The sequence below is a fragment of the Pristiophorus japonicus genome, chromosome 5, assembly GCF_044704955.1.
Source record: "Pristiophorus japonicus isolate sPriJap1 chromosome 5, sPriJap1.hap1, whole genome shotgun sequence".
Taxonomy (NCBI): domain Eukaryota; kingdom Metazoa; phylum Chordata; class Chondrichthyes; family Pristiophoridae; genus Pristiophorus; species Pristiophorus japonicus.
Window position 1 is genome coordinate 195,386,737 of NC_091981.1, and position 27,004 is coordinate 195,413,740.

Below are 27,004 nucleotides of genomic sequence, written 5' to 3' on the forward strand. Positions count from 1 at the left end.
AAGTTTCAAAACAAAGGACTGCTGCGATTTTTGCAGCAAAAAGCAACACAAATAAATTGTCATATTCCCACTGTTTCCTTTTATAGCTGGGATCATTTGCAAGATTCAAGCGCAGGAGATGACCGTAATCCTTATAACCCTACACTGGCTGAGGAAGACTTGGTTCTCAGACCCATTAAACGTTGAGTGTTGGCCAACCTTAAACAGGACCTGTTGTCACAGACGGTGAGTCAAATGTGACACAGTGCTCCTTGCTTTTAAATTCATGGCTTAGCCCATCAGAGAGGCAGGCCGAACTGCAAGGATTTCTCTTTTTGGTTGTAGATACTTTATTGGCATCACAATAAGAAGCTACATCAAAAAAATTAGTTTGTCCTTTAGTGCCAGGATGATTGATGTAATCCTGTGATATGTGGTATTATAGCTGCCCTCACTTCCTTTCAGCATTTTGGAACTTTAATCATTTATCTCAGAGTTATGTGGCTGCTTTTACAGCTGTTACTATATTGGCAGGAATGGAGTTGATTGCTATCTAGGTTCATGAAAGGTATTTGGAAAACTGTAAAGACAGAAAAGCATCTAATATTTGAATATTATTCTGTGCAGACTTATGTCAGACCTGTTTTAGTCTAGTTTCTGGCAGTTGTCAGCTGTGGTTCAGTTGGTAGCTCTCGCTTCTGAATCAGAAAGTTGTAGGTTCAAGCCCTACTTCAGAGACTTGAGCACAAAATCTAGGCTGACACTCCACTGCAGTACTAAGGGACTGCTGCACTGTCAGAGGTGCCATCTTTTGGATGAAACATTAAACCGAGGTCCTGTCTGCCCTCCCTGGTGGACATAAAAGATCTCCTGGCACTATTTCAACGAAGAGTAGGGGAGTTTTTTTCCAGTTTCTTGGCCAATATTTATCCCTCAAACAACATCTCTCACAGATTATCTGGTCATTTATCTCATTACTGTAATTGGGACCTTGCTGTTTGCCGATTGTCTGCCACGTTTCCGACATTACAAAGTGACTGCACTTCAAAAGTACTCAATTGGCTGTAAAGTACTTTGGTCATGAAAAGTGCTATATAAATGCAAGTCTTTTTCTACTGACATGTCATGTGTCTGGGAGGGTAGAGGATGGATGGTATTGTGGGCATTATTTGCTGCTGTGTTGTTGTAATAAATAACGCCACCTAAAGGTTATATCTATTTTATTTTAGGTTGTGGGCTGCACACTGTAGAAAGATACAATTAAAAAAAGGTTAGTAATCTAATTTGTCCTCTTTATACTGCATGACTTCCACTGTAAAAAGACCCAGAGCAATCTGCAGTTTTCTTTTATGTCAGTTTGCTGACTGCCTTTTTGGTTGTTTTACCTAGATGGTTCATCCAATCATGTTTACAACTACCAGCCCTGTGACCACCCACGTCAGCCCTGTGACAGCTCCTGTCCTTGTGTCATGGCTCAAAACTTCTGTGAAAAGTTCTGTCAATGCAGCTCTGAATGTAAGTATAATATATAGCAATAACATCATTTTGGAGGACAGTTTTGTGGTATTTACCAAATCCCTCCTGCAGTATGAGTTCCTTCCTCATGGCTAGTAATGACCATGATGTCTAGGCAAAATGATGTTATCACTATTATTATCCAATCTATATGGCCTTTTTCAAATTCTTCACACTGTTCAGGGCATGGCAATTTTTATTGTTGCTTGGACATCACCCCTGAAAGTAACAAGAAGGTGGTTGATTTTATTTTTAAAAAGCCTAAGGCTATACCAATTGCTAAAACACTGATAAAATGTCATTTGCAGTACTGTACCTGTATTGAACTCTTCACTGTAGGAGCCAACTGATCTGACCAGCTGTTCATACATCTGTATTTGTTGTAGAGACCAGAGATACTGTTACATGAGAACCCTCATCAGATCACTGTGACAAATGCAGATCTGATTTCTAAACAGCTGATCAGATCAGCTTCAGCACATGGACTTGAAAGGGAAAAACACAACAGCATCTATGGTCATCAGTGGAATTGCAGCTAAAGTGGAGTTCTCTGAGCAGCTGTAGTTCAACCACTGACCACAGGCGACCTAGGATGATAGTTGTGACATACTATTAAAGGACCCAGAATTTTGTGGAAAGTTCCTTCAGGTGGCAAGCAGCGAGTTCACTGGTGTTGCATCCCAAATGTTTTGCAGGAAAGATATTTGGTTTGTTGGGCGATCTTAGGTGCTCCCACATTTTACTTGATTAACTCCTGCTGACAAAGTTAGGAACCTGTGCTAGAAATTCTCCAGGGTTATTTTGCTATATCTGGGGGTGTGATTAAGAAATCAGTAAATAGTGTTTGTGGTTGCACCATATTGGCATCAGGAGAGGCTGCTTATGTTTGTCTTTTTTTGATCACATCTAAGTACCTGTAGTGCTGTCATGCTATTTCAAATCTTAATTCTCATACTCTGGCTTTTTCTTGCTTGTGTTGCACGTCAGAGACTAGAAATTCATTGACGCCATGCCTGTTTTACAGGCATAAAAGGGATGACCGTATCCAATTTGACTGGTAGCGAGCATATGTCTATTCTGTGCCGTAAGTGTGCCACCCACCATATTGGTAAAGTCTGAACTATAGGAATGTAGGGCTTGCACCTGAAACAGGTGGTAGGTCATTTGCAAATATGTGGGCTAATGCTTGTTTCAGGACCCCTTTCCGAAACTGGGCTACGCTGAATGCAGTGTTCCTGCTGTATTCAGGATAACCAAGTCTGCACGCGGCCTAACCCTACCACCAAAAAGGTAAGTTTAAAATTAACTTACCTGATTGTGGAGCTGGGAGAAGCAGGAATGCTCCTCGCAGCTCCACAGCAGTCCTGAAGACCATTTACCCTCCATCTCACCTGAGATCTGCTGCCAACAACTTAGCAGCCCAAAATTTGAATCCGTTTTACTGGCGAGCCACTTTGGAATGGGTAGCAAGTGTCCGTAGCTCCACGGTCTAATTTAAATAATGCCCAATATAGAGTGTGCCTCGAGCCTACCCATTCCAGTGTTGGGATCATTCTCTGGACTAGCAGGCCGGTGCTATGCAATTTCCTCATCACCCCCTGCCTGATGTCATATGCTAACACAGGTTTCTGATTGGGGCGGGGGGAGAGAAAGAAAGAGTATTTTATTAAAAAAAAAAAGAGGAAGCACGCAGTCATTTGAAATGTATAGACAAACTCTCCAGCCATAGAACATACCAGGAGTCAAGTTCTCTCCAACCTTTTTAAGTGACCATTGAAATTAATCCATTATTCATTTGCAACAACAATGACCTGCATGTATATGGCGCCTTTAACATAGTAAAATGTTGCAAGGTGCTTCACAGAAGCATTATCAAACAAACATTTGCCACCAAGCCACATAAGATATTACATAAGATATATGGCACAGAAACAGGCCATTCAGCCCAACTAGTCCATGTCGGCGTTTATGCTCCACTCCAGCCTCCTAGTCTATCCTCATCTAAATCTTAGCATAACATGATTCCCTTCTCCCTCACATGCCTGTCTAGCCTCCCCTTAAATGCATCTATACTATTCACTTCAAACACTCCCTGCGGTAGCGAGTTCCACATTCTTGCCACTCTTGGGTAAAGTATTTTCTTCTGAATTCCTTATTTGATTTCTTGGTGACTATCTTATATTGATGGCCCCTAGTTATGTTCGTCACCACAAGTGGAAACATTATCTCTGTATCCACTATCAAAACCTTCATCATTTTAAAGACGTCTATTAGGTCACCCTTCAGCCTTTTTTCACGAGAAAAGATACGCAGCCTGTTCATCCTTTCCTGATATGTATACCCTTGCATTTCTGGTATCATCCTTGTAAATCTTCTATGCATCCTCTCCAGTGCTTCTATATCCTTTTTATAATATGGTGACCAGAACTGTATACAATACTGTAAGTGTGATCTAACCAAGGTTCGATATAAGTTAAGCATAACTTCCCTACTTTTCAATTCTATACCTCCAGAAATAAACCCTAGTGCTTGGTATGCTTTCTTTTTATGGTCTTGTTAAACCATGTCGCAACTTTTAGCAATTTGTGTAGTTGTACTCCAAAATCCCTTTGTTCCCCCACCCGACCTAGAACCTCGCCCTCCAAGTAATGTGACCTCCCTATTCTTCCTAAAAAATAAATGTAATACCTCACATTTATTTGTGTTGAACTTCATTTGCCAATTATATGCCCATTCTGCAAGTTTATTAATGTCTTCCTGTAATTTGTTGCAGTTCGCTTCAGTATTGACTCTCGCGCCCAACCCCCACCCCCAATTTGGTGTCATCTGCAAATTTCAAAATTGTGTTTTTGATTTCAAAGTCTAAATTGTTAATATAACTTGTGAACAACAGTGGTACAAGCACTGATGCTTGTGGAACACCACTACCCACCTTCTGCCACTGTGAATAACTACCTTTTACCCCATCTTTCTGCTTTCTGGCTTGAAGCCAGCTAGCTATCCATTCTGCTACTTGTCCCCTGACTCTGCATTCTCTGACCTTATTCATCAGTCTATTATAGGGGTACCTTATCGAAGGCCTTTTGAAAATCTAGATAAATGACATCTCTCTCTCTTACCTGTTCAAAAAATTTAATGAGGTTGGTCAAGCAAGACTTTCCCTTTTGAAATCCACGCTGACGATTTATTATAATATTTTTGTTTTCTAGATGTTCTATTTTCGCCTTTAGTAGGGATTCCATTATTTTTCCTACCACCGATGTTAAGCTGACTGGTCTATAATTCCCTGGACATGTGCTATCCCCCTTCTTAAATATAGGTATTACGTTAGCTATCAGCCAATCATCTTTTTCTAATGAATTATTAAATATGTGTAGTAAGGCCTCTGCTATCTCTTGACTAGATTATTTTAAAATGCGTGGATATAATCCATCCGGACCAGGGGTTTTTAATCCTCTGAGTTTGATTAGTTTATTTAATATATCCCCTTTTTATTTTAAATTTACTAATCTCATCATCCAATGTCATGTCCACCTGTTCTATCTCCTTGGTAAATACTGAAACAAAATAATTATTTAATATTTCTGCCATCTCTCTATCATTACCTGTGGTATTATCCTGTCTATTCCTTAATGGCCCTTTTCCGATCCCAACCTTCCTTTTTTGATTGATGTACCTGTAAAATATTTTACTTTACTATTTTGTTTTCTGTTCCATGATCATTTAATTTCATAGTTTCTCTTTGCCATCCTAATTGTTTTTTCGACTTCTCTCCTAATCTTTTTGTATTCTCCTTTATCTTGCACTCCCCTGCTGTTTATGTACTTAATGTATGCCTCTTTCCTTACCCTCAATTGTTCCCCTATGGCTTATTCATCCATGAAGTCTCATTAGTGTTTAGTTTGTTCTTTCCTTTTTTAGTGGAATTTAGGACAGATGACCAAAAGCTTGGGTTTTAAGGAGCGTCTTCAAGGAGGAGAGAGAACTAGAGCGGCGGAGAGTTTTAGGGAGGGAATTTGAGCTGAAGGCATGGCTGTCAATGGTGGAGCGATTGAAATCGGGGATGTGCAAGAGGCCAGAATTGGAGGAGTGCAGAGATGTTACAGGCTTGTAGGCTGGAAGAGTTTAGAGATGGGGAGCATCGAGAACATGGAGGGATTTAAAAACCAAGAATCCAATTTTTTAATTGAGATGACGCCGACCCAGGAGCCAGTGCAGGTGATGGGTGAATGGGATTTGGAAAGTTAGGATATGTACCTTTGGATGAGCACTAGTTTATGTAGGGTGGAAGATGGGAGATTGGCCAGGTGTGTATTGGAATAGTCAAGTCTAGAGGTAATGGGCATGGATGAAGGTTTCAGCACCAGATGAGCTGAGGCAGGTGCGGAGTCGGGTGATGCTATAGAGGTGGAAGTAGGCCGTCTTGGTGATGGTACGGTTAGAAGCTCATCTCTGTCAAATACGACACGATTTAACATTGTAGCATTAAAATGGGTGCATACCTTTAGCAACAGAATAATACGTTGTATTGTACTCCATGTAAAAGGGCCCTTCCTCTTAATTGTCCATCACATTTTGTTAACAGATGCAAAATGAAGAAAGTCTGTTGTCTAATGTGTTTCTGGCTTGAAGCCTCAAACTTCCAAAGTATTTTCTATGCGTACAGTTCCCTCACCAAACAATTAAACTGTCATACTCTGTTTACTTCAAAATTAGACTTTGTCGCCTTAATTGAACACAGGTCCAACTTGGAAGCAACATAATATATTGTCGATTTATATGGTGTACTATTTCTATACTTCGGGATTTATATAAAATTGTGCCTCTTTTATTTAAAAAAATAATGCATCTATCTTAAAAAGTACCTCCACTATTTCAAGCTGATCATGGGCATTTTCTGTACCAGAAAAATGTAGTATGGTATACACCATGAAATAGCTGCTTGAACAATTAGCAAATTTACAATCGTAGGAAGGGTAAGTCAAATAATGACACTCTAATTTACAGTCTTCTGACATCCAGCGCAGCACTGCTTTCAGCTTGCTTCCCATCCAAAATTCAATCTGCAGCTCACCAATAATAATGGGTCTGCAGGAATGCACTCTACTATCTGACAACTTAGTAGCATTTTTCATAACGATTGCATACCAAATTTTGTGAGAAATGTATAACTGGCAGTACAAACAGGATACATTGCTACCAACACTATATACTGGCACAGTCTTGTCTAATGTTTTATCATTATAAAATTGAATCTGGCTACTAAATAGTAAAATGCTGACTTAAAATTTGTCTGAGGTGGTGTAGAATTCCTGTTCAGTGAATCAAGATATAATTTATACAAAAATCATCAAATGTAATTAATATTTTCATAGTTATTGCAACAATATACAATAATTATATGCAAGATGTGATGCACACACTATCACTATATTTCAGTTCCTGTTTCATTTATTGGTTCTTGCCCTCAAATTGTAGTTGAGGGCAATTAAACTAATTTGATGTGAACTCCTAATACAACTTGGTGTAGGATTTAGATTCAGATTTTATTCACGTGCTGAAATAGAGTAACTAATCCTGTATTTAGTCAGAGTTCACTATCTTGGTTGTACACACTAACACATTGAGAAAATATAGTGAAGCTGTTGAGATGATGGAGCACGTAAAGTGCAAGTAGTCTTTTCAAGAAGCTTTAAATGCTAATTAAATACTTAATTCAGCAAAATATTTTTCCATTAGGTCAGAACAGATTCCCTGGCTGTCGTTGCAAGGCTCAATGCAACACCAAGCAGTGTCCTTGTTACCTTGCTGTGCGCGAGTGTGATCCTGACTTGTGCCAAACCTGTGGAGCTGCTGATCACTGGGATAGTAAGAATGTGTCCTGCAAAAACTGCAGCATCCAGAGAGGATCCAAAAAGGTGATTATTGAATGTTTTTACATTGTTACTGCTAAATCTAAATTCTGTATCTTGTTTTTAAAAACTATGACAACTTTGCGCCCCTGTAAAGTCTATTGGCATGTTTATTCAGATGATGCCATCTGTGGCTAACTAAAGACATAAAGAACAGTATCCAATTAAAAGCAAGGGCATACAAAGTGGTCAAAACTAGTGGGAGGACAGAGGACTGGGAAGCTTTTAAAAGCCAGCAAAGAATGATTTTAAAAAAATGATTAGGAAAGGGAAGATAGACTATGAAAGTAAACTAGCACAAAATATAAAAACAGATAGCAAGAGTTTCTATAGGTAAATAAAAAGGAAAAGAGTGGCTAAAGTAAATGTTGGTCCCTTAGAGGACGAGACCGGGGAATTAGTAATGTGGAACATGGAGATGGCAGAAACTCTGAACAAATATTTTCTATCAGTCTTTACGGTAGAGGACACAAACAATATCCCAACAGTGGATAGTCAATGGGCTATAGCGGGGGAGGAACTTAACACAATCACAATCACTAAGGAGGTGGTACTCAGTAAGATAATGGGACTAAAGGCAGATAAATCCCCTGGACCTGATGGCTTTCATCCTAGGGTCTTAAGAGAAGTAGTGGCAGGGATAGTGGATGCTTGGTTGTAATTTACCAAAATTCCCTGGATTCTGGAGATTTCCCAGCAAATTGGAAAACTGCAAATGTGACGCCCCTATTTTAAAAAAAAAAAAAAGGAGGCAGACAAAAAGCAGGAAACTTTATAGACCAGTTAGCCAAACATCTGTGGTTGGGAAAATGTTGGGAGTCCATTATTAAAGAAGCAGTAGAGGATATTTGGAAAAGCAAAATTCGGTCAGGCAGAGTCAGCATGAATTTATGAAGGGGAAGTCATGTTTGACAAATTTGCTGGAATTCTTTGAGGGTGTAACGAACAGGGTGGATAAAGGGAACCAGTGGATGTGGTGTATTTGGATTTCCAGAAGGCATTTGACAAGGTGCCACATAAAAGGTTACTGCACAAGATAAAAGTTCATGGAGTTGGGGGTAATATATTAGCATGGATAGAGGATTGGCTAACTAGCAGAAAACAGAGAGTCAGGATAAATGGTTCATTCTCCGGTTGGCAATCAGTAACAAGTGAGGTGCCGCAGGGATCAGTGCTGGGACCCCAACTATTTACAATCTATATTAACGACTTGGAAGCCAAGTTTGCTGACGATACAAAGATGGGAGGAAAAGTAATGTGTGAGGAGGACACACAAAATTTGCAAAAGGGGACATAGACAGGCTAAGTGAGTGGGCAAAAATTTGGCAGATGGAGTATAATGTTGGAAAGTGCGAGGTCATGCACTTTGGCAGAAAAAAATCAAAGCAAGTTATTATTTAAATGGAGAAAGATTGCAAAGTGCTGCAGTACAGTGGGACCTGGGGGTACTTGTGCATGAAACACAAGGTTAGTATGCAGGTACAGCAAATGATCAGGAAGGCCAATGGAATCTTGGCCTTTATTGCAAAGGGAATGGAGTATAAAAGCAAGGAAGTCTTGCTATAGCTATACAGGGTATTGGTGAGGCCACACCTGGAATACTGCGTGCAGTTTTGGTTTCCATATTTACGAAAGGATATACTTGCTTTGGAGGCAGTTCAGAAAAGGTTCACTAGGTTGATTACAAAGATGAGGGGATTGACTTATGAGGAAAGGTTGAGTAGGTTAGGCCTTTACTCATTGGAATTCAGAAGAATGAGAGGTGATCTTATCGAAACGTGTAAGATTATGAAGGGGCTTGACGAGGTTAGAAACATAGAAAATAGGTGCAGGACAAGGCCATTCGGCCCTTCGACCCTGCACCGCCATTCAATAAGATCATGGCTGATCATTCCTTCAGTACCCCTTTCCTGCTTTCTCTCCATACCCCTTGATCCCCTTAGCCGTAAGGGCCATATCTAACTCCCTCTTAAATATATCCAATGAACTGGCGTCAACAACTCTCTGCGGCAGAGAATTCCACAGGTTAACAACTCTGAGTGAAGAAGTTTCTAAATGGCCTACCCCTTATCCGAAGACGATGTCCCCTGGTTCTGGACTTCCCCCAACATCGGGAACATTCTTCCTGCATCGAACCTGTCCAGTCCCGTTTTCACTGATGGGGAGACGAGAACTAGATAGGATCTGAGAATAAGGGGCTGCCCATTTAAAACTGAGATGAGGAGAAATTTCTTCACTGAGGGTTGTAAATCTGTGGAATTTGCTGTTTCAGAGAGCTGTGGAAGCTGGGACATTGAATAAATTTAAGACCGAAATAGGAGGTGCAAGGAGGTGGAGCTGAGTCTATGATCAGATCAGCCATGATCCTATAGAATGGGGGAGCAGGCTCGAGGGGCTGTATAGCCTACTCCCGAACCTATTTCTTATGTTATGTTTTTATACTTTAATTCATTGGATTACATAAGATATACGGCACAGAAACAGGCCATTCAGTCCATGCCAGTGTTTTTGCTCCACACAAGCCTGCTCCTGTCTTTTCTCATCTAACTCTATCAGCATAACCCTCTATTCCCTTCTCCCTCATATGCTTCTCTAGCCTCCCCTTAAATGCATCTATACTATTTGCGTCGACCATGCCTTTTGGTAGTGCGTTCCACATTCTCGCCACTTTGGTAAAGAAGTTGCTTCTAAATGCCCCATTTGATTTCTTGGTGACTATCTTATAATGATGGCCACTAGTTATGCTCTTCCCCACAAGTGGAAACACTCTGTATCTGCTCTATCAAAATCTTTCATAATTTTAAAGCCCCTATTAGATCACCCCTCAGCCTTTTTTCAAGAGAAGAGAGACCCAGCCTGTTCATCCTTTCCTGATAGGTATACCCTCGCATTTTTGGTATAATGCTTGTAAATCTTTTTTGCACCCTCTCCAGGACCCCTCTCCTTTTTATAATATATGATCAGAATTGTACACAGTACTCAGTGAGGTCTAACCATGGTCCGATACAAATTTAGCATAACTTCACTACTTTTCAATTCTATCCTTCTAGAAATAAACCCTACTGCTTGGTTTGCTTTTTTAATAGCCTTGTTAACCTGTGTCAATACTTGGTGATTTGTGTATTTGTACTCCGATTACTTTGCTCCTCTACCCCACCGAGACTTGCACCACCTAGTAATAAGTGACCTCTCTATTCTTCCTACCAAAATGTGATACTTCACATTTATCTGTGTTGAAATTCATTTGATACTTGTATGCCCATTCTACAAGTTTATTTATATCCTCTTGTAACTTGTTGCTGTCCCCCTCAGTATTGACTCGCTCGTGTGCCCACCCCCACATCCAAATTGGATGTCATCCGCAATTTTAGAAATTGTGTTTTTGATTCCAACGTCTAAATCGTTAATATAAATTGTGAACAATAGTGGTCCTGGCACTGATCCTTGTGGGACCCCACTTTCCACCTTCTGCCACTGTGAATAGCTACCCTTTACTCTGACTCTCTGCTTAATGTCTTGAAGCCAGCTTGCTATCCATTCTGCTACTTGTCCCCTGATTCTGCATTCTCTGATCATCTTCATTAGTCTATTATGTGGTACCTCATCGAAGGACCTTTTGAAAATCTAGATAAATTACTTTACTACATTACCCTTGTCTACTCTCTGATACCACTTCAAAAATAGGGTTGTGTTTATAAAATGTTTTCCTGTACACTATTTTTGCAAGCTTATTTTCTAGAAACTTCCACCCATAATTAAATATTATTCTTCATTCAAATATCAAATACAAACAAACAAACCGTCAACCAAGTAGGAAGAACCATGACATGTATGTTGAGAGTTTGATGTCTTGGAGTGACCGTGGAGTGCCCCTCAGCTCCTATTTCATACAAGACACCATTCTGTTACTTCATCTCAATTAATTTCTCTGAAATTTCATTTGGATTTTCCATGGTTCTGCTAATATTCAAGTAACTTCTAGTCCTTGTGTAAAAGGTCTAAATTGAATGCCCTACTAGTTGAGTTCATCTTGAAATAATAAAAAATGATCATGGGGGAGGGAAAAGTATGGTAATTCACAATCTTATGCACACCAGTATTGCCCTGGAAACTTTAAAAAATACAAGAACAAATAATCTCTTTCAGGCAGTATGGAACTTCAACGTCACTATAGGGGGTGATCTTTATCTAAAGTACTGCTGAGTCTGAGGGCAAGATTGGAGACCCGTTGACTTCCACACCTTTGCTTCAGTTAATGTCCTAAGACTTCATTTTGGTCAAAATTAGAGAAGCTCTGGACTGCCTGTGTAATGACCAGTGTTTGGTAACTGGCCATTGCTATAAGGGAAGACTTAAATCCCTGTTTTAGTATTGACTGAGTACCCTTTGTGCAGAACTTGGCATCAAGCTTGTGGTAGAATGTTCTATCTCATTGTCTAAATGACTAGGTATCAACTTTGACCGGCACTGAATAATATCAGCAAAAAGTACAGGTACTGGCAATCTTGGCACAAAAACCGAATATGCTGGAAAAGCTCACCAGGCATTATTCCCTTTTCTAATGTAATAGTGCCTCCGCTATCTCTTTCCTAACTTATTTTAATGTGTGGATGCAATCCATGTGGACCAGGGGTTTTATCCTCTCTAAGTTGGATTAGTTTAGCAATTTCTATTCCCCCCCACCCCCCCCCCCCCTTTCTTTCTATCTTTGATCTCTTCGTCAAATGTTGTGTCCACCTTTTTGGTCTTCCTACAAAATACTGAGGCAAAGTAACTATTTGGTATTTCTGTCACTATCTGTGAGTTTAGTGGTCTTATCCCTATCATGGTTTTTCTTTTGTTTATGTCTCTGTAGAATACGTTGCTACAGGTTGAGCGACCGAAATCCGGAATGTTCTGAAATCTGGCATCCCCCTGCCCGATCTCCCCCTCTCTCTCTCTCTCTCCCTCCCCCTCCTCCTCCTCCTCCTCCTCCTCCTCCTCCTCCCTCCCCCACCCACCTACCTCGGCCCAGGCAAAGATGTTCCAATATCTGGAACGGCCTCAGTCCTGAGGTTTCCAGATTTCAGATGTCATACCTATATTTCTTTCTTTATTCCTTGGTCATTTAATTTCGTAGTTCCTCTTTGCTTTTCTAATTAAACATTTTTTTCCCTCATATTCCCTTTTGTCATCCTCCCCTTTATTGCCTACGTGTTTGTGTATGCATTTTTCTTTAGTTTCAGTTTTTACCCTTAGCTGTTTATTCATCCATGGTGTTTTATTATTGGCTTGTTTGTTCTTGCCTTCTAACAGAATATATTTCTCCGAAACTCTCATGATCATCTTTTTACTACCATTGTTATCCTTTCCCCTCTTTCTAAATACATTATATCCTGCAATATTTAACTACCGATCCTGTTCTTTATGTAGCCATGTTTTCTGTCTGTCAATTTTTTTCCCAATCTATTACTTTAGTCGTCTTCAATCATTATTTTAAACTTTATTATGTTGTGATCGTTATTGCCCAGATGTTCCCATACTTCTGTTGTCTGCTCTGGTTCATTTCCCATTACTAGATCCAGCAGTGATTCCTCTCTTGGGCTTCTTACGTACTGGGTAAGAAAGGAGTCCTGAACGCACCGTAAAAACTCCATTCCCTTTTCCCATGTACCTACTTCTAGCCAGTTTATTTCGGGGTAATTGAAATCTCCCATGATTATTCTATTTCTTTTACTCATTTCATTGATTTTCTTGCATATTTCTTCCTCCACTTCCCTTCCAATATTAGGTGAGCTATAGAATACCCCTATTGATGTAATCAATCACTCTTATCCTTTCACTCCATCCATATGGATTCTGTTTCTATCTTGATGTTGGTTATGTCCCTTTTTTCTACTGCCATTATCTCTATTGCCCCATCCCCTCTTTCTAAATACATTATATCCTGAAATATTTAGCTACCAGTCCTGTTCTTTATGTAGCCATGTTACAATTAACCCTGCTACATCTGGCTCCTCACTGTAAATTATTGCCTCCAGTTCCCCTGTTTTTGTTTTGGATACTGTACATTGCTGTACAAGCAATTTAATCCATTTTTGTTAATCGTTCCACTCACTTTACAAGTCATTTATACTTGTGTTCTATAACTGTATCTGTTCCCTGACAACTTTATCTTGGTCTGATCTTTATTCTCATTTTCCTATTTCTTTTATCTTCAGGCTTATGTTATTTTCACCAGATACCCTCGTCTGAAAGTGTGAAATGTAATCAAGACCTATTTTTTTTTTTTGTCGTCATCAAAGTGAAAATGAAAAGTTTTTGACTGTTCATATTCTCCTCTCCTATGTAACAGCACTTACTGCTAGCACCATCTGATGTGGCTGGATGGGGCATCTTCATCAAAGAGCCAGTGCAGAAAAATGAATTCATCTCTGAATATTGTGGAGAGGTTAGTTGCAAAGTCACTTGCACACTTTGAGGGTTACGTATTGGAATTTGTTGTGGGGGGTGGGGGCGTAGTGAATGCCTGTTTAGGCAGCATATATACAGTTGATCAAGTAATGTACGACACACAAAATGTGGTAGAGGAGTATTTCCAGCCAGTTTTTAAAAAGGCTTGACTAGGTTTATATCTAGACACTGGACTGACTGGCTTCCTTCTGTGCCGTGAATTTCTATTTTTTTTTTGTGCAGATCATATTTTTGGATATTTATGCACTCTTTCTCAAACCCCCCCCACGCGCACTCTTTCTCAACCCCGCGCGCACACTCTCCCTCCCATACCGGCACCCCTGCAGTCACCCCCTCCCCCCGGTCCAGTCTTGCTTCTCTCCCTCAGTCCTGCTTCCCTCCCTCCCTCCCTCCCTCCCTGCTCCTGCTCCTCCCTCCCCCCTCCTCCTCCTCCCCCCCCCCCCCTTTGCTCCTCCTCCTCCTCCCCTCCCCACCCCCCTCCCTTTGCAGTCCCGCTTCTCTTTCCCTTCTCTCCCCCTCTCTCTTCCCCCCCCCAATGCAGTCCCGTTTCTCTTTCTCCCCCCCCCCCCCCTGCAGTGCCACTTCTCCACCCCCCTCCTCTTCCGCGGTCCCTCCTCCCGCATGAGGGATCCCACTTTAATGTGTATGGGCGATGTTGAATGTGTGTGTATTTGGAGCCTGTTTTTTTTTCACTTTTGGAGTCAGTATCTTGTTTTGTTACCAGTCTTGCCCTCATTGAAAAGTTTTATCAAAGCACCTACCATGTGTTTTATTACATTTGTTCATTTCATGGGATTTCAGACACTACTTTATTATTTCTCCTGTGACAAACTGCAGCAGACATTTAGAAAGCTGAAAACCAGTATTCAACAAACAAATTTTAAAATATTCTGGATCAGTCAATTAACAAAACATGAATACCAAAATGTCAGTGTTTATTACCCTGTCCTAAGTATTGGTGTAATTTCTTTGGACACTTGAATCTGACACTTCTGAAGGTTAACATATTCTAATCATACCCTGAATAATTTTAACTGTCACATGCTATAATCCTGCTATTCCGTACACCTACAGCTGTACAATCTAGAATAAAATGCAGAACATTCGGAAACTGAACACTTGGGTGTGGATGGTATAATTTGTTGCTTTGTTAGAAACATACTTTTAAGGCTACTAAGTTTCTATATTACATTTTTTGCACTTTGTCACACATTTGAGCTATCCTCCAAGAAAGTCCCCACCACTCCTCAGATTTAATGGTAGTGTTGTGAAGGTCATAAATGTGATAACATGATCAGTGGTCAGTGTAGTGGAAGAAGCAGCATTTTAATTTGCAATATATTGGTGATGCAATAATTAATCCAAGCTGTTTTTCAGATTATATCTCAGGATGAAGCTGATCGTCGTGGCAAAGTTTACGATAAATATATGTGCAGCTTCCTCTTCAACCTCAACAATGGTATGAGCATTCCCAATTTAGGTGACCTGTATAGATAAAGCCACAGAGAGAATTGTGATTGGAGAAACCATTGTTTCTAATATTTCTTCATCTTTTTCAGACTTTGTTGTTGATGCAACACGCAAGGGCAACAAAATACGTTTTGCAAACCATTCTGTCAATCCTAACTGTTATGCCAAAGGTAAGTATCATTTTGCGTTTTTCATTTTTTGGGCTCGTCAATGGAAGCAGTATCTGCTGATGAATGGAAAACTTTTTTCGATTGTATTGTGATTGTGACTTTACAGCAAGGTGCACATGCTTATCCTTCTAAGTATCTGGCCACAGATATCCCCTGATCTTGAGAAGATGCAAGTAGATCATCAATGTCAAAAAAACTGCATTGCTAGCCTTTATGAATGACTTGAGTGTCCAGAAAAAAAATGCAGGTCAACATCCCATTGCTCCAGTAGCAGCTTTGTAATAAAAATGCCACCTTAGAATGTAAAATGATATACAAGAGCTATGGCTGTCAGAAAACAGTTCTGTAATGGTTTATTGCTGGGTCCATAACAAAGTTTAAGAGTGGAAATACAATTTTGTTGAGTGATATGGAACATAAGCATAGAGTTTTTATACTTTTTTTCTCTCCTGATTTAGTAATGATGGTTAATGGAGACCATAGAATAGGCATCTTTGCCAAAAGAGCGATCCAGACTGGAGAAGAGTTATTCTTTGACTACAGGTATGAACATCCCCATGCTGCAGCATGAGTGTTTGGGAGAATAGGGCTTGTCTTTAATATGCTTTCAAAATAATGTTTTAAAGTATGTCATAACTTTCCTATTTCACCTTTTTATTAGAACATTGCTAAAATCATGTGATTAGAAAGTGAGAAAATGCATAAGGGTTAGTGTAAAATAAATTTTCAAATGTATTCATCCATGAAAAATTTAGTTTTGCAATCCTACATATTAAATTTGAAGATATTTTTCATTTTAAATATCTAACCATATTAATCAGTGACAGAGGTATCACTGTTACATTTCATAAGTGCCATCCATAAGTAGGAATAAATTAGGAATTGGAAACAGGCTTATTTGTTGTAAACTGAAATCCCTCTGGAAATAGCAGATACATTGACAGTCATTTTCCAACATTCCATAGACCCTGGATCAGTTCCTATGGAGTTGAGGGTAGCCAATGTAACCCCACTTTTTAAAAAAAAAAAGGAGGGAGAGAGAAAACAGGGACTGACATCGGTAGTGGGTAAAATGATGGAATCAATTATTAAGGATGTCATAGCAGCGCGTTTGGAAAGAGGTGACATGATGGGTCCAAGTCAGCATAGATTTGTGAAAGGGAAATCATGCTTGACAAATCATCTGGAATTTTTTGAGGATGTTTCCAGTAGCGTGGACAAGGGAGAACCAGTTGATGTGGTATATTTGGATTTTCAGAAGGCTTTCGACAAGATCCCACACAAGAGATTAATGTGCAAAGTTAAAGCACATGGGATTGGGGGAAGTGTGCTGACGTGGATTGAGAACTTATTGGCAGACAGGAAGCAAAGAGTAGGAGTAAATGGGTACTTTTCAGAATGGCAGACAGTGACTAGTGGGGTACCGCCAAGGTTCTGTGCTGAGGCCCCAGCTGTTTACATTGTACATTAATGATTTAGACGAGGGGATTAAATGTATTATCTCCAAATTTGCGGATGACACTAAGTTGGGTGGCAGTGTGAGCTGCGAGGAGGATGCTATGAGGCTGCAGAGTGACTTGGATAGGTTAGGTGAGTGGGCAAATGCATGGCAGATGAAGTATAATGTGGATAAATGTGAGGTTATCCACTTTGGTGGTTTAAAAACAGAGAGACAGACTATTATCTGAATGTTGACACATTAGGAAAAGGGGAGGTGCAAAGAGACCTGGGTGTCATGGTACATCAGTCATTGAAGGTTGGCATGCAGGTACAGCAGGCGGTTAAGAAAGCAAATGGCATGTTGGCCTTCATAGCGAGGGGATTTGAGTACAGGGGCAGGGAGGTGTTACTACAGTTGTGCAGGGCCTTGGTGAGGCCACACCTGGAGTATTGTGTACAGTTTTGGTCTCCTAACTTGAGGAAGGAGTGCAGCGAAGGTTCACCAAACTGATTCCCGGGATGGTGGGACTGACAATATCAAGAACGACTGGATCAACTGGGCTTGTATTCACTGGAGTTCAGAAGAATGAGGGAGGATCTCATAGGAACGTTTAAAATTCTGACTGGTTTAGACAGGTTAGATGCAGGAAGAATGTTCCCAATGTTGGGGAAGTCCAGAACCGGGATAAGGATAAGGGGTAAGCCATTTAGGACCGAGACGAGAAGAAACTTCTTCACCCAGAGAGTGGTGAACCTGTGGAATTCTCTACCGCAGAGTTGTTGAGGCCAATTCACTAAATATATTCAAAAAGGAGTTAGATGTAGTCCTTACTACTAGGGGGATCAAGGGGTATGGCGAGAAAGCAGGAATGGGGTACTGAAGTTGCATGTTCAGCCATGAACTCATTGAATGGCGGTGCAGGCTCGAAAGGCCGAATGGCCTACTCCTGCACCTATTTTCTATGTTTCTACTGTCGCTGAGTGCACAGTAGCTTGCTTGAGATACTGTCGCTGAGTGCACAGTAACTTGCTTGAGGTACTGTCGGTGAGTGCACAGTAGCTTGTCCCTTTTAAGAGCTGGTGACCCGAATAATTCAAACTTCATTTGAGTTATCCATCAAAATGGTTGAGCCTGATCACCATCTGTCATGTTTAATGTTTTTGGAATCACTGTCACTGTTACCTGAAATTTTAAATGTGTTTTTGTCAAACGTGACCATTGATTTTTTTTTTCCCCTCTTAATCCTCAATTTCCCTTTGAAAATGGGTAAGCTAGAAATCATGGGTTGAATTTCCACGAAGGTGATTACCCGTGTCTGCAGTAACTTTGTAAAAACTGCAGAAACCCTGGAAATATTGTCAATTTCTGGGCACTCCCGAAGTAGATAATAGAGGAAACAGGATGCTACCAATTCGCCACTTCTGAAAATGGTCACCGAATCCCCACAATCACTTCCTGGTCTCTCCACACACCCAATGTTCACCCTGCAACATGAAAATGAGCAGTACCCGGGTCTCTGGAATTCTCCATTTCCACTGACGTTCTACCTAATGGGAAAGTTCATGGTCTCTTAGCAGCAAAAGAAAATCTTCCATAACTTCCAAGTTCTTTTTCGCTGGTTCTTTCAACCCTTGTCCATCAACAATTTTTGAGTGTCTGATGTTGACTTGCCCCATTTTATCCTGTGTGAAACACTGCAACTGATCTTGACTTCCTTCCCACTCAGAGGCAGATGATAATGAGACGTGCTGTTGGTGTCAAGAGTTGCACTGTGTACATAAGAACATAAGAAATAGGAACAGGTGTAGGCCATTTGGCCCCTCGAGTCTTCTCTGCCATTTAATAAGATCATGGCAGATCTGATCATGGACTCGGCTCCACTTTTCTGCCTGTTCCCTTATTGCTCAAAAATCTATCTCTGCCTTAAATATATTCAATGACCCAGCCTCCACAGCTCTCTGCGGCAGAGAATTCCATAGATTTACAACCCTTTGAGAGAAGAAACTTCTCCTCATCTCAGTTTTAAATGGCGGTCCTGTATTCTATGTCCCCTATTTTTAGTTTCCCCCATGAGTGGAAATATCCTCTCTGTCGAGCCCCCTCATTATCTTACATGTTTCAATAAGATCACCTCTCATTCTTCTGAACTCCAATGTGTATAGGCCCAAACTACTCAACCGATCCTCACAAGTCAACCCCCTCATCTCTGGAATCAACCTATTGAACCTTCTCTGAACAGCCTCCAATATAGTATGTCCTTCCTTAAATATGGAGACCAAAACTGTACGCAGGTGTGGCCTCAGCAATACCCTGTACAGTTGTAGCATGACGACTCTGCTTTTATACTCTATCCCCCTTGCAATAAAGGCCATCATTCCATTTGCCTTCTTGATTACTTGATGTACCTGCATACTAACTTTGTGTTTCATGCACAAGGACCCCCAGGTGTGTCTCTACTGCAGCACTTTGCAATTTTTCTCCATCAAAATTATAATTTGCTTTTCTATTATTTCTGCCAAAGTGGATAACCTCACATTTTCCCACATTATTCTCCATCTACAAAATTTTTGCCTACTTACGTAGATTTTGTGTGTCCTCTTCATAATTTGCTTTCCCACCTATCTTTGTATCAGCGGCAAACTTGGCTACATTACACTCTGTCCCTTCATTCAAGTCATTAATAAAGATTGTAAATACTTGAGAACCCAGCACCAATCCCTGTGGCACCCCACTAGTCACTGTTCGCCAACCGGAAAATGACCCATTTATCCCGACTTTCTGTTAGTTAGCCAATCCTCTATCCATGCTAATATATTACCCCCAACCCCGTGAGCTTTTATCTTGTGCAGTAATCTCTTATGTGGCACCTTATCGAATGCCTTCTGGAAATCCAAATACATCACTGGTTCCCCTTTATCCACACTGCTCGTTACATCCTCAAAGAACTCCAGAAAATTTGTCAAACATGATTTCCCTTTCATAAAACCATGCTGACTCTGCTTGATTGAATTGTGTTTTTCCCAATGTCCCGCTACTGCTTCCTTAATAATGGACTCCAGCATTTTCCAAATGACAGATGTTGGGCTAACTGGTTAATAGTTTACTGCTTTTTGTTTTCCTCCTGTTTTAAATAGGGGCATTACATTTGCGGTCACATATAACCTCGAATATAAAAATCAGACAAGGTCACAGAAGGATCGACTGGTAGCTGGAAGTCTACTTCCACGGAAGCTGTCAATGAGAAAAATGCAAATCCCTTTATTTGAACTGTCCTTTGTCAGTGTTTTCTGTCAAGTCACAGTTCTTTTTGAAATTGTGCAAATTTGTATTTGTGCCTCAGTAATACAGAGCTTCTTAGATCTTCATTTTTCATATCAGATACTTTATTTATTTTGCTTTGGGGGTGGGGGGGGGTTGCTTCATGAATGCAAATTTTCAAGTTGTGTATGTATTGCTAACTTAAACATTACACTAAATTTCTACCAGGCAAAAAAAAATTCCCATAGTTTTTAAACTGGTGATGGATCACTCAACCAGCAACCTAAAAGGCAAATATTGTTGCAGTAAAGTTAGCTCCTTTAAGGGTATAATGAATCTTTTTCAATGATTCTGTCCAGATCTTTCACACAATGTGGTTTGAGTGCTGCTGATTAAAACCTTAATATCAGCAAAGAGCTTGTAATTTATAGTGACTTTAATTTAGAAAAACCATCCTACTGTGCTTTCAGGGGAAGAATAAAAATGAAGTACTGAGTCATGTAAGAGTTGGTAGAGGAGTTGAAGCTTAACATCTTCAGGTGGAGAGAAGTGGAGCAATCCAAGAATGGAATTTGAGAGTAGGGCTGAGGTAGCTGAAGGCTCTATCTCCAGTTGTGGGACTAAGAGAAGGATGGCCACACAAAAAGCCACAGTTGGAGATCTGTAGGAGGGGCTGCAAGGTAGGAAGCGGGCAAGGCCATCGAGCGATTTGAAGATGCGGACCACAATTTTAAATTCAGACCACACAAATTCAGTGTGTTGAAGGACAGAGAGCCAGTATAGACTGTCCAGGACGGATTATAGATGAGCAAGATAGGATAAGGACAGCTGAGTTTAGAGCAAGTTGCAGTTTATGGAGGGATCCAGCATGCAGTTGGTGCCAATTAGAAAATCACTGGCATTCTACTGATTATCTGACCACTGATTTCACTGGACATCACACGAAGAGTCTATAGGTGACAAAATGGTGGATATGCATTTTGGAGGTGAGGCAGACAAAATTGTTGATAGAATTGAGCAGTCTTGGTGGACTACGCTTTGAAGGGACAATATTCGGTTGTCGTGAAAGGTGCAAAATAAATGTAAGTAAATGGGAGGTGGAAAGACAAATTAATTATTTTCATAAGCTTCATACATTTACTGGCCATTACCATATACATCCACACTCTAGTGAAAAGCTGAGGGGTTTGAAACTTGACTCTGGGTCAAACAGGAGGCCGATGTTTTATGTGGCCTGAGTGAATGGCTGAGGAGGAGAATTGAATTGGTGGGAAAGGAGAAGAGGCTGAAAATGTTTGTTCTGATGTCCAGTTGGAGGACATGTTCACAATTTTTTTATCAGGAAGTCTTAACAGCACAGAGGTGGTTATTGGTGAGACATGGGATTGCATGCCCTGAGGATGATGGATGTGTAGATTTGCTGGCTGCATTGGGGCAGGTAGGAATTGAATACCTTGGGGGGGGGGGGGGGGGGGGGGGGATAACCTCAGGGGAGGTATTTGCTTAAGATTTTAACTCTTCAAACATTATGGATTGTTGTTGACTTAATGTTCCCTTTCAAGCTTTGAATTTCACTCCTGGCTAAGTTAGGTGGAATTGTGCTAAGCTGCAGATGAAGTATTGCTTAATTTTAAGCACTCCACTTTAGGAAGGATATAAAAGCAACAGAAAAGGTACAGCATTGATTCATTCGAATGGTAGCGGGGATGCAAGATTACAGTTATGAAAAGAAAGTTGCAAAATTAGGTTTTTCTTCACTGGAGCAAAAGTTGAGGTGTGACCTGATGCAGGTCTTAGATTATTAAAGGGTACAGAAAGCAACCAGAATGCTTGAGGGATTGGATTATAAATTGGGCATGTTTCGTACTGAAAGGTTTCGAGGTGGTTTTAGGATTCTAAAGGGACAAAATAATATAGATCATGAAGTTATTTCACCTCCTCCAGAACTAATTAACGCTAGAAACAGAGGACATGGACTGCGCTTGAAAGTGGGTAAATTCAAAACTAATGTGAACACGATATTTCAGTGAGTAAATGGTCAATCTATGGAACAGACTCGGCAGAGAGATGCTGGAAGCAGATAGTATTGATCCATTAACTGTAAATTATAGATTTATTTCAGAAAATATTTTGAGATACAGTAGATGAATAGTTTGGCATGACACTGCCACATATAGCTTGCTTGGGAGACTGCTAGGGTTTTCCTCGTGTCCTGTCTGGTCTGCTGTCGACTGAGATTGAACATAAGAAATAGGAGCAGAAGTGCATATGGCCCCTCGAGTCTGCTCGGTCATTCAATAAGATATCATGGTTGATCTTCTACCTCAACTCCACTTTCCTGCCCTATCCCGATATCCCTTGGTTCCCTTAGTGTCCAAAAATCTATTGATCTCTCTCTAATATACTCTGACTGAGCATCCACAACCCTCTGAGGTATAGAATTTTGAAGATTCACAAGAGTGCAGAAGTGTCATCTCATCTCAGTCCTAAATGGCAGAATAAGGGGGTCAGAGACTGACCTTCCAGACTCCCCAGCCAGGGGAAAAATCTTCCCAGCAATCTACCCTGTCAAGCCGTGTAAGAATTTTATGTGTTACAATGAGAATATAGGCCTATTCTACATTCCTGCTGGGACAGCCTTCTCATCCCAGGAATCTAGTGAACCTTTGTTGCATCCCTTTTAAGGTGAGGAGACCAAATGTCAAAAACTCAGTATTATTATATATCATGTGACTATCAGGATAGTAGAAAGTAAATTGGATGTACTGTGATCCTATTAAGGCTTAAGATAAAGTAAAGTTAGTATTTCCATTGGTTGGTGAAACAATAACAAGGCGACACAAATGTATGCTTAAAAATTAAGGGGAGTATCAAGGAAAATATTTTTAAATGGAGGAATTCTTTACTGGTATTGCAGCAGCGTCCATGAGTCATTTTAAAAGGAAAATGGACAGTTGCTTGCAAGAGGAATATTAAAGGATTATGGGTAGAGAGAGATACTAGATCAGGGAAAATTGCTGCATCAAATTTGGGACCAATCCATTTCTGTGCTGTAGCTATGATTGTATGGCTGGACTAAACATCACTTACAAATCATTTTCATTTTTATATTTTTTTAGGTACAGTCAAGCGGATGCCCTTAAATATGTTGGTATAGAGAGAGAGATGGAAATCCCATGAAATTAAACTGCCTCAAGTTGAAAACATGGGCAGCTGGTTTTATATTTCAGGATTTCTATGTACTGTATGGAGATATTTGAAGCAACTCTAGTTGATAAAAAAAAACTACTGTGACAATAATTTATATTGTAAAAATTAAAGCTTTCATTTTTCAAAAGCTGCCAGTTTTTATATCTGTACTTTTGCGATACACCAGTGGGGTGAGCTGTTGGTGCAATTATATCAATAAAAAATACTTGAATTTTAATGTGACTTTACATTTTTGAACATTCATGTTCTTTTTGGTTATGTTTCTTGAAAGAATAGTGAAGAACAGAACATGTTCCACTTTCAGGCATGAAAAGTAAGGAGCAGTGCTGGATTGCTCAACCGTATCTTCCGTCCTCAAAACAGGACTTCAGAAGTAGTAGTGGCAGTGTCACTTGTGTTGTATGAAACACTTCCCCTCAATATTCTGGTTGTATGAAACACTTCCCCTCAATATTCTGGGAGGTACTGCAGGCCCTCATCCCCAACCTTCATCTGCAAGTACTCCTTTACTCAGCTTCACACACTGGCCCCCACTGAAAGCCACACAACTGGTATAGATTTCTGGCACCTACAGGCATTCACATTCTTAAAGATGGCAATGGTGGCTCTCCAACCTGCTGCCTCTCACTAAGCATTGGGGCTCTGAAGAAGGTAAAAGGGAAGTTACAGGTTCAATGTGACGGTCTGCTGTACCACACAATGTCAGCAAAATAATGAAACTATCCTGTACTAGAAGTCTCAAACTCCAATCCCCAAACTCTGTGGTGTGATTCCCTCCCCTGGTATCCAGTCTAAAATGGGTGCTGAAACTATATAAAATGCAGTCCCATTGCACGGTCAGTGGGGTCCACATATTGTGGCTTTCCATTGTTGCAGTTGCACCTACCAAATGCCTGATTTACACTGGTGTTCCAAATGACTCACTAATGGTAGAAATTGTGCATGATCTCTCACCCAGTCATTAGCACTTTATTGAGCCTATATGGCTGAGACGTGGACTGTATATAGCAGACACCTCAAAGCGCTGGAGAAGTATACGATCAGTGCTACCTCTGCAAGATCCTGCAAATCCACTGGGAGGATAGACGCACCGTCAAGTGTTCTCACTCAGGCCAACATCCCCAGCATCGAAACACTGACCACACTCAACCAGCTCCTTTAGGCGGGCCACATCGTCCGCATGCCTAGCACGAGACTCGTAAAGCAAGTGCTCTACTCGCAACTCCTACACAGCAGGAGAGCCTCAGGTGGGCAGAGGAAACTTGTCAAGGATAGCCTCAAAGCTTCCTTGATGAAGTATAACATCCCCACCGGCACCTGGGAATCCCTGGCCCACGACTGCCCAAAGTGGAGGAAGAGCATCCGGGACGGCGCTGAGCACCTAGAGTCCCGTCGCCGAGAGCATACAGAAACTAAACGCAGACAGCGGAAGGAACGTGCGGCAAACCAGGCACCCCACCCACTTTCCTTCAATGACAGTCTCTAACAGGTGGGACAGTCATTCCCGCATTGGTCTGTACAGCCACCTGAGAACTGAGTGGAAGCAAGTCTTCCTCGATTTCGAAGGACTGCCTATGATTTAAATACATCAATAATGGGCATGGAGTATCCACATTTTCACTGCCCTCCATACAAGCTGAAACAAACAAACTCCGTTCAGAAAATCCAGGCTAAACCATGAAGACTAGTGCAATTTCAGACATTTTGAATCTAGAAGTTTTTCGTTCAAATGATCTAGAGGAATGCAAAACTTTGGGGCAGAAAATGAAACCCAGTGTATGCTAATACCCAAGGTGCTGTTTAGTTGCAAAGAATCATTCATGCCATAACATTAAAAATGAAAAGGCCTTTGGCAATTCAAGTTTTCTATTGCAGTATAATGCAAGACTGGACTTTTTGTAAGACTTTATGCATCTCTACATGCCTCTCCAGAACTGTAAGACTACTTCCAGCAGGCAGCCTCACTCAACAAGAGTGCCACAATGTAGACAACCAAAGCTTTGAACTGCAGCTGAATTAGTGTAATGCAGATGGAGTTTGTTTGTCTGGGTAATCCGGTTCATGTATTGGGCTGTAGTTGTTCTTGTTTTGATGTGTTTACACACCAGTGATTTAACTCATTTGCTCAATCAGCTCAGTCTTCAGGCTATCATCTTTTTATTGGCTGAAAAAAATGACTGCACCGTAGCATTGCTGATGGATTTGTATGGATCAGGCACTTAACTATAGTCCCCTCATGTTTTTATGCAGTGTTCAGGCCACACAGCACATTGTTGGGGCTAAGGTAGCAATGGAGTTTCTTGTTCAAGTAGGCTGGGCAACCAAGCTCTGGCAGCTGTGACCCTGAAAGATGATCCTTTGAACTGCCTGGTGCTGGGGTGACTGGCAATGGTATAGTGAACAGATGATTGTGACAGTAGGATTGGGCTGGGGGTTTAAAATTATGATATGGCTCAAGACTGATGATTAGCCCCCAGCTCTATCCACAAAGCAGTCCATTAGGAGTAGAGAAAAGAAAAAAAATTGCATTTACATAAAGATTACTTGCTTATAAAAGCATAACCTGAGACATTCTGGGGGGAAAGGGTGAACAGCCAGAGGTCGTGGTCCATATCTGTACCAAGGACAGGTAGAAAGAGGGATGAGGTGCTGCAGGCAGAGTTTAGAGAGCTTAGAAGATTAAAAAGCAGGACCTCTGGTAGTAATCTTCAAGTTATTGCCAGTGCCACATGCTAGTAAATACAGAAATAGGAGGATGGAGAAAATGAATGTGTGGCTGGAGAGATGGTGCAGACACAAGGGCTTTCGATTCCTGAGGCATTGGGACCGTTTCTGGGGGAGGTGAGACCTCAACAGGACCGGGACCAGTATCCTTGTGGGAGGGTTTTGCTAGTGCTGTTGCAGAGGGTTAAACTAGCTTGGCAGCAGGATAGGAACCAGAGAATAGATTCTGTGGGGAGAAGCAAAGCTGGAATTGTGCAGTAGAAAGTGATTTTGGAAGACTGAGGCAACAAGGGCTGGGAAATAGACAAGGGAGTTTAGCACCACTAAATGGTATATACTTCAATGCAAGGAGTATAGGGAGTAAGACAGATGAGCTGAGAATACAGTTAGACACTTGGTAGTACGATATAGCTATTACTGAGACATGGCTGAAAGAAGGGCAGGTATGGCAGCTCAACATTTCTAGTTACAGGGTTTTCAGACTGGATAGAGAATTATAAAAGGAGGGGGGGGGGGTCGCTCTATTAATTAAACAATTATAGCTGTGAGAAGGGATTATATGTTAGAGGGGGTCATCAAATGAGGCCATATGGGTTGAATTGAACAACAAAAAGGGGTGATTACACTACTTGGAATACAATATAGACCCCCAGTCAGAGGGAGATGAGAACAAATATGTGGGCAAATTGCTGTGAAGTGCAAAAACTATAGAGCTGTAATAGTGGGGAATTTCAACTACCCTAATAACTTGGGGGGAAAAAGTGTGAATGGTAGAGAGGGTGTGGAATTCCTAAAATGCATTCAGGAGAACTTCTTTAGTCAGTGAGCATACCTCTGGAGCCTATTATCAGCAAGGGCAGATATCGACGAGA

At 40.9% G+C, this 27,004-nt stretch overlaps 1 protein-coding gene across 3 annotated transcripts in view; it reads left to right on the plus strand.

The window, feature by feature from the left end:
- The window catches only part of ezh2 (enhancer of zeste 2 polycomb repressive complex 2 subunit), a 124,475-nt gene extending 100,850 nt beyond the window's left edge, over window positions 1–23,625 (plus strand). The window contains exons 13-20 of one of the 3 annotated variants that reach the window (XM_070881188.1): window positions 1,209–1,249; window positions 1,369–1,494; window positions 7,234–7,412; window positions 13,741–13,836; window positions 15,237–15,318; window positions 15,419–15,499; window positions 15,958–16,042; window positions 23,318–23,625. In XM_070881188.1, the coding sequence (XP_070737289.1) occupies window positions 1,209–1,249; window positions 1,369–1,494; window positions 7,234–7,412; window positions 13,741–13,836; window positions 15,237–15,318; window positions 15,419–15,499; window positions 15,958–16,042; window positions 23,318–23,378 (751 nt within the window). In that variant the 3' untranslated portion in view covers window positions 23,379–23,625. Of the gene's footprint in view, window positions 1–1,208; window positions 1,250–1,368; window positions 1,495–7,233; window positions 7,413–13,606; window positions 13,679–13,740; window positions 13,837–15,236; window positions 15,319–15,418; window positions 15,500–15,957; window positions 16,043–23,317 lie in introns of those variants that run through there. The other 2 variants (XM_070881189.1, XM_070881190.1) reach the window with 2 other exon arrangements.
- Window positions 23,626–27,004: the final 3,379 nt, after the last annotated feature.